Source organism: Trachinotus anak, unplaced genomic scaffold (assembly GCF_046630095.1).
Source record: "Trachinotus anak isolate AG129_WGS33_773 ecotype Australia unplaced genomic scaffold, CSIRO_AGI_Tana_v1 ptg000013l, whole genome shotgun sequence".
Lineage (NCBI taxonomy): Eukaryota > Metazoa > Chordata > Actinopteri > Carangiformes > Carangidae > Trachinotus > Trachinotus anak.
The window spans coordinates 4,935,902-4,951,611 of NW_027273864.1; the positions used below are offsets into that span (position 1 = coordinate 4,935,902).

The window sequence follows — 15,710 nt, forward strand, 5'->3', positions numbered from 1 at the left end:
CTCTCTCTTTCACTCACACTCATTTCTTCTTTACCTCCACGTTCTTCTTCTCTACCACTTATTTTCTAACTTCCATCCTCTCTCAGAGGGTCTGTCATCTTATATCTCTCCTTCTGGGCTCTCTTATCTCTGCTCTCCACCATCTCTGCTGACAAGTCTAGTCCGGACCATCTGGCTGCTTTAAAAGAATATTCAGGCTAAACTCCACTTTTTACACAGTGCAAATGTGATTAATGAGCTACAATCAAACAAAAATAGAAGTGAGTAACTTAATAATCCCCGGTCTACCAGGATACAGCTTCTTTTGTATGCACTCTCAAAAAACAATTCTAGGAAAGGGAAACTTAACTTGCGGAGCTGCACAGTTGCACCTCTTGCTGTTGTGACTGTGTGTTACACATTTTAGATAAAGCCTGAACGTTGTCTGAAACCCACTTTCAAATTTGTGAAACCTTTATTCTATTTGTGATAACAGAAAAAAAGGAAGATTTCACAGCTTTTTTGGTACCTAGACCACATTGGACCAAAAGCCACTCTACTTAGACTGGTCAAATCTGGACTAGATTATCCTACAGAAGTCAGACTCTTAAACAAACAGTTTCTGATTTGGGAAACCTTTTTCACACATGGTAGCCTCGTCATTTGCCACACTGTATCGTGTCTCCTAGTTGTAACCTTGCAGACTTTTTGTTTTTACCCTTTACCTGTTTAACCTGTTGGTGTCTTGTGTTATGCCTGCTAACAAAGTAAAGCCTTTTTCCCAACATGCACATACACACACACACAAATAATGTTTATATAGGTCGTGTGCGCGTATATATCTGGAATTTTCTCCCATCTCCACATAGGATCTCTGGAGCTCAACCAGAGTGACCATCAGGTTTGTGGTCTCCTCTCTTACCAAGACACTTCACCCCTGATTGCTCAGTTAGGGCAGGAAGCTCTAGGAAGAGTCCTGATTGTTCCAAACTTCCCCCATGTGAGAATAATGGAGGCCACTGTGCTCTTGGGAACCTTCAGTGCAGCACAAATGTTTTTGTAGCATTTCCCATATCAGTGTCTCGACACAGTCCTGTCTCTGAGCTCTGCAGGCAGCTCCTTCTTCCTCACGTCTTGGTTTTTGCTCTGATATGTATTGTCAGCTGTGAGACCTTATATAGACAGGTGTGTGCTTTTCTAAATCATGTCCGATCAGCAGAATTTACCACAGGTGGACTCCAATGAAGGTGTAGAAACATCTCAAAGAGAGAGCTTAGGGAGATACATGAGCTAGATTTCAAGTGCCATAGCAAAGCACTTATGTCTATGTGATATTTCAGTTTTTCATTTTTAATACATCTTCAAATATTTATATCTTTATTTTATAAATTAATGAGGGGGAATTTATTTTTAACACAAGGCTGCAGCGTAACAAAATGTGAATTGGTCTGAACACTTTCTGAATGCACTGTGTGCTGGAGGTGAGAGCACTTTATGTTGTCTTTCCTCATGATGGTGCTGTTGTCTCACTGTTTCAGCAGACATAATATAAAGGAGCATGTTTCCATTAGTTTGTGTGATTACAGAACACCTTGGTCACAGGTTTAGTTCAGATCAGCATTTTATTTGATACTGAAGGACTTTTATGACAGCAGCTCTGCAAATTAAGATGTACCTGTGGCTACTGATGATGAATAATTAGTTTTGTGCTATTTATGAATCTGATCATAGTTTACATTTTCTGGTGTTGTTATCCATGAGAAGATACATCTCCTCTCTCAGGCTCTCTGGAGCTCAGCAACTGTAGGTCTGTCAGACTCAGAGCCTCTCTTCTGATTTGATGTTGTAATGGACTGTAGCCTACAACTGGAGCTTGGTAAAACTCACTGTAATGACCATGCTCAGTCAGCGCTGAAATGAGCAGAAGAAACAGTCAAACTTGCTAAAAATGCTGGATTTTATGTTGAGCTATACACCGGAGCCTTAGGTCTGGTTCCAGTGCAAGAGACTAATATCAAATGGTAACTGTCCTTTTTCCAACTTTCATGCACAAGAGCTATCGGGTAATTGTTGCCCTCAGGTTGCTCTTTCTCTTTTGGACAGATTCATGTGTAGTTTGTTATGATGATGCAAGAAAAACAAAGTTAGGGTGTGACAGGACAATAGACTGTTTATAAAGATGGATGTGGCCTCCGTGATGAAGTTCTGGCCCTGTCTGGACCATCTACTCGCCCACTATATAGTGAATCAGCTATTCCTTCATTCAGCCAAAATTGGCTTACACCAAAATGTAGTGTACAGCTTCTGTAAGAGATAAGAAGAAGACAACTAGAAAACAGGATAGGTGGTAACCTTAGCTGCTAGCTAATTTGATTTTACTACCTGTTCAGCGTGCCTACTCCCATAATGCCTTAACTGTGTGGTGACTCTGACTAATACTCAGCTCATCTAAAATATGGGCAAAAAGGTGAAGTGTGTGTGGAACCAAGACTTAAGTGCATAACCCAAGGTTAACTCATCTGCTGGCTAATTCGCTAGTTAACGAGCTAACAGACAGATATTATACATGTAATTAGTGCTAAGTTATAAATATAATCATGCTAGAATTTCACTCACCTCTAAAAACAAGAAGCACAGATTTCCATGCTCTGTGCCTTTTAAAGGATTAAAGGTGCTGGTTTCAGATTTGATAAAATACTACCAAACCCCATAAAATTTTGTTTCTGTAACCTGCTCTAGAGGATTGCTTCTTCATATGTGCATGTTTCCACATCTGTCACATTTAATAATAATTGGTTGGCAGTAGAGCGCATACTTCCACCAAGGCCAAACGTTTTCTTCCATCAAATGTGGATTATTTACTATCCTGTTTGCTATTATCTGGATCTGCGCTAAACTGGACAATCCCTCTCAAAACACTATGTGAGGGATATGTGTCCAACCAGCAATAAACACTAGCATCTGGTTACATTCCTGGACCCACTATGAGCTGAAATTACAATGGCAGTTGAGAGAAAAAAATTACGATTTTGTTGGATAAGTCCCTCAGATAAAAACTAAAACTATCCCAAAATAAAAAAGTATGCAACATCTTAGAAAGGGTGATAGGGTCAGCCAGCAATGTGAACCAGATGTAGAGCCCTAGAGTTTGAAATAATTCATGTAACAACCATGTTTGTTTGGAAAGTTGTAGGAGGGTTGTGCTGATTGTTCTGCATGAGTCCTCATTTCCCCCGAATCCCTACTACGGAGGTGGCAAATACGAAGTTAGCACAGCTCCTTTAAACCAGAGAACACAGGGAAATAGGGCCAACAGGACCTCATCCTAGCAAAAGACCATTCTTTGCTCTCTTCAGCCAGCAGGGTTCATTACTAGTTACCTGCACAAACTGATCTTCCCCACACAAATTGACTGTCCTTAATCCTAAATCACAGTTGTGTATAATACCAATAGGTATGTAACCCAAATGTACCCACTAGACAGAGCCCACCTGTCCACATTGTACGCATATATAAAGCCCAACGCAGCCCCTACATTAAAAATGGATGGGTATGTTGACAGGGTTTCTTTGTTAACAGAGTATTTTCTTTTGTCTTAAGATGTATACATTTGACACATTAATCTGGACGCCAAACTAGACATATTGGTCCAATCCACATTCCATAGAGGTTGAATTGGGAGCGTGAACGTCACAGCTCAGCCTTTTTCTGACGAGGCAACAGAAGCCGAGCTTATTTTAGGAAAATCAGAAGCCTGCAGGACATCATAACGCTAGTGCTTGTGCTCTCTCTGTTCAGTCTAACATTGGGTCAGGTCGGTCTGGTTTTGAGTCCACCTCGGACCAGCTCTCTCTTTTTATGCCTCTGGGCCGGAGGCCATTTTTGGGTTGTGCGTCCGTCTGTCCCATTCTTGTGGATGTGATATTTCTGTAACACCTTGACAGAACTTCAAATTTGCCACAAACATTAACTTGGACTCAAGGACGAACTGATTAGACTTTGGTGGTCAAAGGTCACAGTGACCTCACAAACCACTTCTTGCCATTTCTCAAGACTTCTCACAGCAACTCACAAAATTTCACACAAATGGTTAATATTTTATATAATTCTGGATAAACAGGGATGTAATCTGAAACTAGTCTGAGTCATAGAGGCATACAACCATGAGGCGGTAATTCTAGTTCGAAAATGAATTTATGCACATAATCTTATATCACAGTATTTACCAATATGTGTCCCTTATTCCACCTTGCATATACTCCTCAGTCAATATCAGTATGAAAAATATTTATTAATACAACTTACCATGTGTCCATTCCATTTCTAGAGGCCGGTGAATATTCTCATTTGTCCAGGTCATAGTATCTCAAAGGAGTTTTAAATCGAAAGCAACTGGACTTGGTTATTTGTCTAGGAAGACGTTTCACCTCTCATCCAAGAAGCTTCATCAGTTCTTTCTCGCACCTGACCAGGCTGGGACCGGTCCAACTATCTGGTGTGGAGACCCAGGTATTTTTATATTTTTAACCTCTGGGAGGGGCTTTCACAAGATTTCTAGAGGCCTTGTCCTCAAGGAGACTAAATACATCTCACATTATTACAATTAATGCAAAACAATACAAAACATTCAAACAATAAGATACAGTCACACATTGTCAACAATTAAAAATTGTAGATTTAATATAGGTAGGTTTTTAGTATTTATTTTGCTTTTTTGTTTAAAGTTACTGTTGCTTTCTGTGGCCACATCCACACTAAAATGTTTTAGTTTTAAAATGCATTGCTTTTGCTAAGTTTTCACACAACTCCAAACACTGCTGGCCCTGTTTTATGGGAACTAAATTAAATTCAAGACATTTACTTGAAAACTTTGAGGTTGTGTTTTAGTCTGGACAGGCAGAAACAGAGACCTTTCAAAATGATGGACACAGACACCCACGTTTGCTCCCTGAGTGGGCCTTATCAGTCACCTACAGTCAAGTACCAGTGGTGAATGCAACATGGACAATGATTTACAAGCATTGTTGACATTGTTGTCTTTGCTAGCAGCTGTTGAGCAGTTACATTCTGCATTTCATCAAGCTACAACTGCCTTTGCTGTTCATCATAGTATTTTCTGCATCTACACAGTCTGCTTCTTGTTGCCACCAGCACGCCTGTGCCCAGTGTACCTGAATGGTCATGTGATATATCTGTTTTCAGGTGTTTCAGTAGGAATGGAGTTTATCACTGACGCAAACCTAAAATGGTCATCTGTCATCTAGATGGGGTTTTAAAACAAAAACACATCAGTGTGGACATAGACTGTAAATCAAGACAGTTAATTCTGTAAATGTCTGACTGTAGGTTTCACCCACTTTAACCTTGTAACCAGTTGGGTATTTCAAGCCAGTAACTATAAAGAAGCAAGAAAAGCATCTTCAAAGAACAGAGGCACAGCGCACCCCTACCTGCTATAAATATTCACTCTACACCACCCATCCCCAGCTATGGTCTCATGTTATATGCCAAGGGCTGAGCTCCAAGGGTTAGAGCCATAGATTATAGTTTGTTTTCCAGATCTAGTTGTCAGCACACTCACTGATGGTATCGTGGGCAGATTCTGGAGGATTTTTCTTCTAACCAGATCATCTGCTGTTGGCAGCTATATTTTTTGGTCAAGATGTTGTGCTTGGCTTCCAGTGGCATGTTACTGGCATTTGCTGGCTGAGGCTGATTCCTCGTGTCTGTCATCTGGTTGCAGTTGGGTTTATAACAACTTCCACACAGTGAGCAAGGTCAATGTAAGACACCACCCCAACAACAGAAGAAGTCTGCTGCAAAGGTTTGCTCCTTCCTGATTATGTTTTGAGCATTTGCATTGATTTAGATTGTAGGCATTTGACTAATGGTCTTGTCATGATTGCTGTTTTATCTAGAAATTGGTGATTGTAACATAGATATATGCGCTGTATGAAAAGCCAAATGATTGGGTTATGCATTGGTTGGTTTGTTTTTCAAGGTGCTTTTTTGTGGCGAACATGGCTGGGGCTTGTCATAAATGGCAGCAGAGAGGTGAGAAGAGTGGGATCCAGCTTCAGATCATCAATGGACCCAGCAGTATATCGCCCACTAAAAACACCACCATCCGTCTACGGGATATTTATGATCCCAAGCCTCAACCTCCCAAAGCACCTGTTCGGATCCGTCCTCCAGGTCCGAGAACTCCCCCAGTAAAGGAACCCAGTTTAAAGCCCAACGTACCCAGCGATCCTCCAGTCAAAACAATCATGAGGGGACGAGCTCAGTCACTTCCTGCGTCTGCAAAGAGTAAGAAACTTAGGAGCGTGCAGGTACGCTTTGTGGACTCACTGGGATTGGAGTTAGAGGAAGTGAAGGTCTTCAAAGTTCAAGAGCACCCCCTGATTCCCCAACATGTCATGTTCAGACTACTGATGAGCTCAGAGCTGGCTTTCGGGAAGTCTTTGGAGCTGTCCCTGCCTTACTTCAAACCTTGTTTCCCTGAAAATATGGGAGCTCAGCCGGACTTCCTGAAACGTCTCTGCACTCAGAGTGTGTGTCTGCAGCAGGTCCTGTGCTCAGAGCAGGGAATAACAGGCACCATACAAGTACTTAATTTAGCTTATGAGAAAGAGGTCACAGTGCACTACTCTTTCACCAGCTGGAGAGCATACACAGATACAACAGCGGTCTGGGTTTCAAGTGGGAACTGTGGGGAGTGCAATGCTCCAGAAACAGATACTTTCAGATTTCGTTTGCCAGTGCCACCTTTCATTTTGGAGCCAGGAGCCATCTTGGAATTTGCCATCTGCTACCGTGTAAAAGGATCTGACTACTGGGACAACAACAATGGGCAGAATTACAAACTGTCATGTCACAGCTACAAGGTGACTGTGCCAAGGGAGTGTGAGGATAGCATGCTGCATTTTACCTGAGTGTCCACATGTGGGAGCTTTAACATCTGCACACAGATGTAGGTGACTAACACTCAAAATACTGTACAGTAACTAATTATCACCAATATTTCCCTCACGTTATTATAAGCAGTATGGAATGTAAGTTGGTATTTACTGCAGTAGTCCAAGTCAGTATAATCTTAGGTGCTTTACACAAGTATTTCCATTTTATACTTCTACTGTACTACATTTCAGAGGCAAATCTCGTTCACTTTATTACACTACATGTATCCAACAGCTATAGTTAATTTTAAGAGTCGAATGTTAAATGCAAAACATATAATCGGATTGTGAAATATGAAACTGACACATCTATGCATTAAGTAAAAGATTCAAATTACCACCACCTCACCCAGCTCCAACATTATTAATGTTGGAGCTGGGTAAGGTAGATATTAAATGATGCTTACATCATAATGCATGAGTAATGATAATCGCATAATATAATGTGTAAAGGCATTACACTGACCTGCTGCTTGATGTAATTTTACTTTAAATACTTTTTGCAACCCCTGAAAACATGTATTTTTTGCTGTCCCCTGGTGGTTTACTTTCTCATCTCGGTGCAGTGATGTAGAGGTGTACCACAGGACACCATGACATCACTGTTGGGTGTGGTTTTTCAGCCTCATGTAAAGTTACTCTTGAAGTAGTCTGACGGACTGAAGATAGGCTGTTGGTATAAAGCCTTACAATAGGTACCTATTCCAGGTGGCATTCTCCTCCCTTTTCACTCCCCCCTCCCTGTTACCATTTTCAAAATCCCTTTCACTACAGGAAACAACAACAACATCCGAGTTAGCAGCCTAATATTTTTGCAGGGAATCAGCCATCATTTTAATGACAGTGCTGACCTCAGTACGTGCAAATGTTCCACTAAATCCAGTTTCCCTCCGACACTGTTTTGCTGGAGCACCATCGTTGCATCCTGGGCCCAGAACTGCCCAATGAGATTGTGATTGGTTTAAAGAAATGCAAGCAGGCCGGAGCATTTTTCCCCGATAGTAAAATGATAACAGGTTCAGCCAGATTATTCTTCAGCACTGACACAGGGCTGTGGAGATAGATCTGGCAATGTGAGTTCCTCCAGCCTCTGATGAGATGATGCTAGAAATAGGAAGAACTCAAATTTAACACTTCTAGAAACACTACAACGCCAAGAGATTTTGTAAACATTAGGGATGGCAAAGAATTTAGTTTAAAGAGGTAAATGAATTAAACAGTTAATGAATACTGTCTGCTTGGATGATGTGATAATTTCACAACAGCAGTTTGTGTTATTCTAATGCTAATGTTATTCTTCATTACAAAATAGATGTAATAGATGATTGAAGTTTGATATAATACATTATATGGGTAAAGAGAAACATCTGTTTAGCTTCACCACACATCTGTCCGATAGCTCCCTCTTAGAGGGGAACGCTGTTGATTTAATATTGCACTTCTACAAAGTTCAGTGACTCACGAGACAGTTAAAAAAACTAAAAGGATGCTGCATTTCCACCACCACACCTTTCAAACTCCACACCTCCCGTTTAAAACAAAGATTTTCTATGGCTCAAGCCTGGGTTGAGATGCTCCTGATGACATCACATCACCGTGACAAGTAAACTAAAGCTCATGTGTACAATCGATGGAGTAAACTTAGAAAATATTGCAGCCTGTCTGAGGTCATGGCAGGTTGCTGTGTTCGTGCTGGGCTTTTATTTAGATAAACCCCTGCCACCTCTGCACAGACCTAAGAAAGAATTTGCTCACTTAGCACTTAAGCAAGTCTGGTGACCCAATTTAACGACTGACAGTCTGAGTCAGAAAAAAACACTGTTGTTGTGTCTTAACACAGAATTGCACAAGGTAACAAATCCATATTCTTTCACTGATTTCATGCAAATAGAAGAGGCTTAATGATCTGTTTGAAACCTGAGCAGCTTGTTTACTTTCTGCTCTGACCAACAGGGCTTGACCTCATTCTTCTGGGGCTTGTTTGGTGTTAGGAGGATTACAGGAGGCAGCGTTCGCTCGTCCGTTGCACTGTGACCGAGTCCTTTAAAACCGTGGCAGTAACTGACCTTTCACCAAAAAGTTTCCACTGACACGAGAGCCCAGATTCCAGTGGACTTTCTGGCAGGCTGCGACGTTTGGCTCGTAGGAGGGCATTCTTCCATCTGCATCTGTCACTGCAACTGTATGGCTTTAAATATGATAGCAGCCATCTGAACACTCAAAAACTGACTGAGCATATCAAGCCTTTTATAGATCACACATTTTAGTTTGTAACAAATCCTCATAGGTGGAAAGTAACTAAGATGATTTGCTCTGAGATCATTTCAGTCAGTTTTTAAAAGACGTCAACTAGTTTTCAATTTTCTAGAATAAGGTGATGTTTGTCTTGATTCTAATTAATTATTCTAATTAATTATTAGAAATATTTAAATAAAACTCCTTGAGCATTGATGTAAATATAATTTGTGGGTTACGAAAAGAAGAATCTCCTGCACACTGCTGTTGCTCAGCATCACAATTTATTGATCATCTTAACGTTTCGGTCTCTCCAGACCTTCGCCAGAATACTTTCCAACACCCCTGCATCATTTGAACATTCGTATATCATCATTGAGGATATTTATGGGTTAAATAGATTCACTATGGTTTGGTTTCTAGAGACTTAGGTCACGATTCAAGTTCTTGATTTGTTAAAAATGTGCATATACACGGGCGATTTTATTCTTGAGACAACAACTACATCATTTGCCCAGTGACCTCTCACTCCAGGAATGCTGATGATTTCGTGTGTAATTTTGAGGCAGTTGCTGTCATGGGACACGAGATGGCACCATTGCTCAAATCTAAGATCCATTTAGCCATTTAAAATACAGCAAGAATGTGACTTTTGTTTCCAGGGGTGGAGGAATTAGTCAGAGCCTATGATTAAATTAAATGGTCCTTCTAAAAAAAATACTCAAGTAAAGGTCATGTGTTCAAAATATAACAAGTATAATCAGCAAATGGACTTAAAGTATCACAAGTGAAAGTATTTGTAATGTAGCAGAATGGCCACTGTCTGTTATATTATTTATTATTAATTAATTATATGAATTGATTGCTATTACTTGTGCATTATCATGTAAAAAGCATTTTAATACCGTAGGTGCTTTAACTAATGTATTTACTGTTGAGCAGTTTAACCTCTATAAGATGATCATATGTTTGTTTATAAAATCTTAACCTGAAAAGTGACAAACAACTGTAGCTGTAGCAAATGAATGTAGTTAAAAAGTAAAAAAACAACAATTTCCTCTGAAATGTAGTAAACCACAAAGTACAAAGTAGTGTCAAATTGAAATACCTAAGGAAAGTACGTCAAAATTTTACTAAGTATAGTACTTAATTAAAAGTACTGACTTACATTCCACCACTGTTTGGTTCAGCAACTTGCAACCGAAATATGTTTTATTTTCACATTTTTTCCTCCTATTCGAAACCTTATGAATACATATTGTATATATCAGTCCTCCAGGTGAGCTTACTATCATCAGGTACATTGGAATACTATTATACAGTATATACCCATATACATATGGATTTATACCCATATGTATGGGCTGTGTTATGAGTTGGTTTCCTACGTCATCCTATCATCAGTGGTGAAAGAAGTACAAATACCATAGTAATGAAAATACTCTGATACAAGTGTAGGTCCAGCGTGGCAAAATGTCACTCAAGTAAAGGTCCAGAGGTATTATCCGGAAGATGTACTTCAACTGCCAAAAGTGACAGTACTCATTATGCAGGAGCACTCACAATACACTAATATATTGTATTATTCATTCATTATTCCATCATTGTCTATGCCACTTATCTTTATATGGTAACAGGGGGCTGGAGCTAATCCCCGGTGACATTGGGTGAGGGTGGGGGACACCCTGGACAGGTCGTCTATCACAGTCACATTCACACCTACAGGCAATTTAGAGTGGTGGCACTGTGATGCAGTGGTTAGCACTGTCTGCCTCTCCTCTCAAAGACATGGAGGTTTGGGTCAACTGGCGACTAAATTGCCTGCAGGTCTCTTGTGTTATTGGATATCATTTCTTAAGGTTGTTACCTGTTTAGCCAATTTTAGGTTCTTCATACACTACTGGTTGGTATAAGAGTAAAGCAATACATCATATTTTATAGACTCCTCATATGTGTTGCATGTAAAATCTTTATCAAGTCATGTACAAAAACCACAAAAATGAGTAAATGTACTTAGTAACCTTCCACCACTGCCTGTTACTGATTACCGAGAACATTGTATGGTAGAAAACTTCATCTGCCTTTAAGACCTTGGGAGTCATTTTTGTAGGAATAAGATTCAGCCTCCTACAGCTGCACTCCCCAAAGAAATGTTTATTATGTTCAGAGCTCTCTGAGGGGATTCATAACCTGGCAACCCTCCGTTGTTGTCTCTTGTTCTTGGCGTCTGTAGGTTGCTTGTAATTACTGGATTCACAGACGATGACTTATTCAACTGTAGCAGTTAATATGAGGCATGGTGGATAAAAGCATGTGCATGTCAGTGAGCTGTAGCGCAGCCACAACAATGCTGTGAGGCTTTAGTACCTCCTCTGCACTAATATTATGAAATCATAAAAAACCTTTTACAGTTCCGCCAGAGACAAAAACAAACATCCCCTCTCGGATCTTCCGGGGCTGCTCCGGCTCCATCGCCTCTAACACGGGTGCTCGTTTGTACAGATGCTCTTCACTCACAATCTTAGCTGTCAAGCCAGTGTGTTGTCGGGGCACACATCCATGCGGCCTCGCAGCACTGTGCCTTTATTTGGGGCTGTCATCTTGTGTTTGTTGCTGGTAGTTATATAAGAAAGCACCATATTAGGAGCCAAGATGATGCTCAATAGTGACGTTTGCTCCGGGGACTGGCTGGGATTGAAATGTAAAAAACTGATGCATCATTATGAATCCTAGTGATTGAGTTACATCACTGACACCATCATGGCCTATGTGTTTTGCAATAAAAGAACTGTCACTTGTAACATTTGTTCGTGGTTCATTCATCGAGCACGTGACTGATTTCCTCATATGAATATTTATTTGTAGAAGCAGAGATTTGTTAATATAAAAGCTCATGTGTGATTCAAAATAACAACTCCTGTGCTCAGTGTTGTTGAGTACCGGTGACGTTGTAGTGCTATTTTTATACCACACAGCTGAATTAATGGTTTTCCACAAATAATAAGGAAATGATCCAGAATATGACATGATTTATGATCCAAAGCCTATTTTTGAACCAGAAAGTCGTCACAGTTACACTTGGCTAAAAACTGTAAAACATATGTTGAGAGTGTGTCACTGTATCCTTGGCCATCACCCATCTGTGGGACACCCGGAAGTCAGGATATCCCCCTCACGCCCCATGAGAGCAGCCCTTGTTCCTCCCACGCCTCTCCACAGGTTCACGCGGGCTGCCCTGGACCGGACTTTCAGCCGCCGCAGCTCTCGGGCCAGTAGCTGCTCGTTTCATTACTCCAGACAGCGAGCGGTCCTGGAGTACAGTACAGTTTAAAGTGGAGCTGCCATCTGTTCCTCCACCAGGTGCCAGGACGGAGGCTGTGACTCACATAACATGCATGTTGATGTCAGAGAGAAAGCTAAAAACTACACTGCCAATCCGAACATGCCTTAAAGGGATGTTACCGCACCATGGCTGATTTAATTTTCTTTTTTTTTTTTTAATTTAATATCAGGTAAGAGGCTTCCACCTTCTGAAAGAAGCTTTACAATGACCTCATGTGCACCTACATTATTTTAATATCTTTGTCCAGGAAAAACAAGCTCAGTAAGCCGCACACAAAGGCTTGTTTCTCTCAGTGCTGTTCCTCTGCGAGTGCGAAGCAGCAGCACAAACGGTGATTAGACCCACAAGTCGCTGCAAATGTAGACAAATGATGGTGAGGTGAACTTGTTTTCACGAGGGTCTTTAACCTAACTAACCTGCTTAACGCCCTGAAAGTGATGCCTGTCCTGAGAACAACACACGACATGATGAGCAGAAACAGGTCACTGCCTGCACTAACTGCTGCTTCATCTGACGCAACAAGGTAAACTTAACCACAGTTTCATTATCTGCTTACTAAAGCACAGAAGTGATGTTCATATGGAAATAAATCTGACGGGATTACAGCCCATTCATGATGCTTAGTCAGTGATTATCACCCTAATTCTGACACTTCCAAATCTCTTTTTTAAATATCACCATGGTGTTAAAATACAATTAGAAAAACACCAAAATCACACTCTACAAAGTTTGTTACAAATTGAAAACCTGTATTGTGCAGACAATAAATAGTGCTTACAAAGGGATTTTTGTCTTGTACACAGACAAGGTTTCTTTTTTTTAAAGAACATTTACACTGTCGATATGAAATCATCATCAACTGAATCAGTGAGACTCAGACACAGCTTGGGGATGTGACTACTGATACTGGAGTGGGACTGGTCGACTCGGTCACATGCACATTTCCCCCATATGGCATCAAAAAGGACAAAAAAAAGTCTCTTTACAAAAAGAAGTCTCTGCTTGTTTATGGCGAATACATGACCTTGATTCGTCCTGCTCCTCTGACAAGGTGAAGTGAGGGGTAAGGAGATGTTCCTCTGAGCAAGAAGTGGAGCTTGCTGCATGCGTCCCTGTCCACTGGCAGCTCCATTTCTAGAGACATAGCCTCCAAGGTTTGCTGGACCCAAATATCAGGACACCCACTGACTGTGGGCCAGGGCGCTGGAAGACTCCGTGCAAGGTCTTCACTGACAGAACCAGGTATCAGCAACTCTTCACAGAAGAAACCTTGCTAAGGCCGGTGGAACCTGCGAGAGGGAAGTGAAAGTGAGCGTGGGCCAACAAAGGGTTTCATCAATCAGGGGTGCTATTATTAGCCTCATGGACGGTGCTCTTCACAGTAGCCAATGGCTTCTCCTCAAAAATGGTGTCTTGCGTAAGCACAACCTCGGCTAATTTAAGCGACACAGCCTTGACATAAGCAAAACACAAGCTAAATATGTGCGGACATTCATTATAGTGGAGAGGTGGTGCAAAAGGGTGCAGCGTTCTCATCTCAAGGGGCCTGATTGCAGCTAAATTTAAGCTCTGCTCTGCAGGGTGTGCACTCATGGATGTAAGACCACTGGCTAATGCCCCTTTGAGTCTTTGCACAATGTCACACCGACCGCCTCAGACATCACCCGCTGAGAGTAAAGCTGACAGAAAGAACACAAAAAAGACAACACTAGCTCACGTTTACCTTGTCAGATGCTTGCTCGAAGAATGAACTTCCATCTCATTACTTTTGAACTCATTCAGCTCCTTCCGTATCGCTGCCTGCGAACAAAAGTGACATCGAGCGTGAGCCCAGGTGTGCCCCCTCTTACACCGATGCTCAGGTGGTGAACCTCAAACGAGGATGTTATGAAAATGCAGAAACATCTGTTGTCGAGGTGTCAATTATGTAAGCTCAACTGGGTTTTATGTAGAAGAAAAGTGTGTGGCGGCCGGGAGGTTATATAAGACATGGCAATCATGAGCGACAAGGTCAATTTAGGTCTTTTTAAGAAGACATACAATTCAATTTAAAACCTATTTCATGATTATTCTGGACAAAGTATGATAGAAGGGAAGTTAAGACCTACTACTATTTATTATATCACATTATTTTTAGTCTATCTCAGCTTTAACAACAATTTCTAACAATACAATTAATTAAAGGTCCCATATTTTACACTTTTCCTGTGAGGTTTATCTGAAGTGTTGATCTCCATCAGAAGATATATTTAAGGTTTTAAGAACCAAAAACCATCTGAGTGTAGTTTTACATCACCTCTCTCTGCAGCTGTAGTAACAACATGTCAGTGAGCCAATCAGAAAAGAGACTCTGAGACTCTCTTCTGACTGGCTCACTGGCTGTTTTCTGAAAAATCAAGTAAAAATAGAGCAGATTTCAGGTAAACACTCAGAGACACCAAATCCTGCAAGGTTGGATGGTGGGTACAGGTGGTTGGGGCTTGGGGCATGGTTGAGGGCAGTGACTGCTTTGTTGTGACATCACAAAGTTCCAGAAGTCCTGACAGCTGGTTTTAAGGCTCAGTTTCTGAATACAGGCTGTGTGTATTTCTCTGTGGACCGAGGCTTTGATACTTTCACAGTATTGTTCACAGTACTGCTTTATAATCAAAAAGAGCCGGACATCTCACTTTATACAACATGGGACCTTTAAGTTAGTGCAACCTAATGAAGGGTTTGATTACACAATTAAAAATGATGAATTTAGCAGCAGTCATAGTAATGTGCAGGACTGAAGGTGCTGACTGAGCAGCCTCCTGAAGAACAAGCCACTGTCACAAAAACAATCCTACTTTGAGTGTGTGGTGCAAACAGGTACAAAAACATTTGAGACTTTTACAACTTTTCAACACCTGCAGATATCCTGGAGAGAGGCCAGCACAGCTCTCTTTCACAATAGATGTCATTATTCTAATCTTTAAAAGGCCGGTGCTGCTGGTCAGAGATGTGTTTTTAGCTACCTTGTCAGCAGCTGACAATCTGGTCCAGGGCTTGTCAGCTCGCCTGTCATAGTCCTGAGCTTTGGCCACTTCCACATAGTCGCTGAAACGGATCAGGATCTTTCTGTCCCGCAGCTCGTCCACGGTCGGCCGCTGGTTCAGCTGGGAAATAGACATAACCGTGTCAGCGGTAGCTCTCATCATTGAGTTTAAAGA

The 15,710-nt window shown here is 41.2% G+C and overlaps 2 protein-coding genes across 3 annotated transcripts in view; one reads left to right on the forward strand and one right to left on the reverse strand.

The window, feature by feature from the left end:
- Window positions 1-5,579: 5,579 nt before the first annotated feature.
- Window positions 5,580-11,974, forward strand: ppp1r3db (protein phosphatase 1, regulatory subunit 3Db). Its single transcript, XM_071495101.1, has 2 exons — window positions 5,580-5,803; window positions 5,981-11,974. Exon 2 carries the CDS (start codon window positions 6,000-6,002, stop codon window positions 6,912-6,914), a length of 915 nt encoding a protein of 304 aa, XP_071351202.1. The 5' UTR covers window positions 5,580-5,803; window positions 5,981-5,999; the 3' UTR covers window positions 6,915-11,974.
- A 1,270-nt stretch (window positions 11,975-13,244) lies between these two features.
- Window positions 13,245-15,710, reverse strand: part of phactr3b (phosphatase and actin regulator 3b) — a 53,877-nt gene continuing 51,411 nt past the window's right edge. For both annotated transcript variants that reach the window (XM_071495092.1, XM_071495093.1), the window contains exons 11-13: window positions 15,516-15,656; window positions 14,240-14,316; window positions 13,245-13,805 (exon numbers count right to left, since the gene is read on the reverse strand). In XM_071495092.1, the coding sequence (XP_071351193.1) occupies window positions 13,790-13,805; window positions 14,240-14,316; window positions 15,516-15,656 (234 nt within the window). In that variant the 3' untranslated portion in view covers window positions 13,245-13,789. The remainder of the gene's footprint in view (window positions 13,806-14,239; window positions 14,317-15,515; window positions 15,657-15,710) is intronic.

Excerpts from the sequence above, each read along its gene's own strand:
- ppp1r3db (XM_071495101.1), top strand. The coding sequence starts at position 6,000 with ATGGCTGGGGCTTGTCATAAATGGCAGCAGAGAGGTGAGAAGAGTGGG.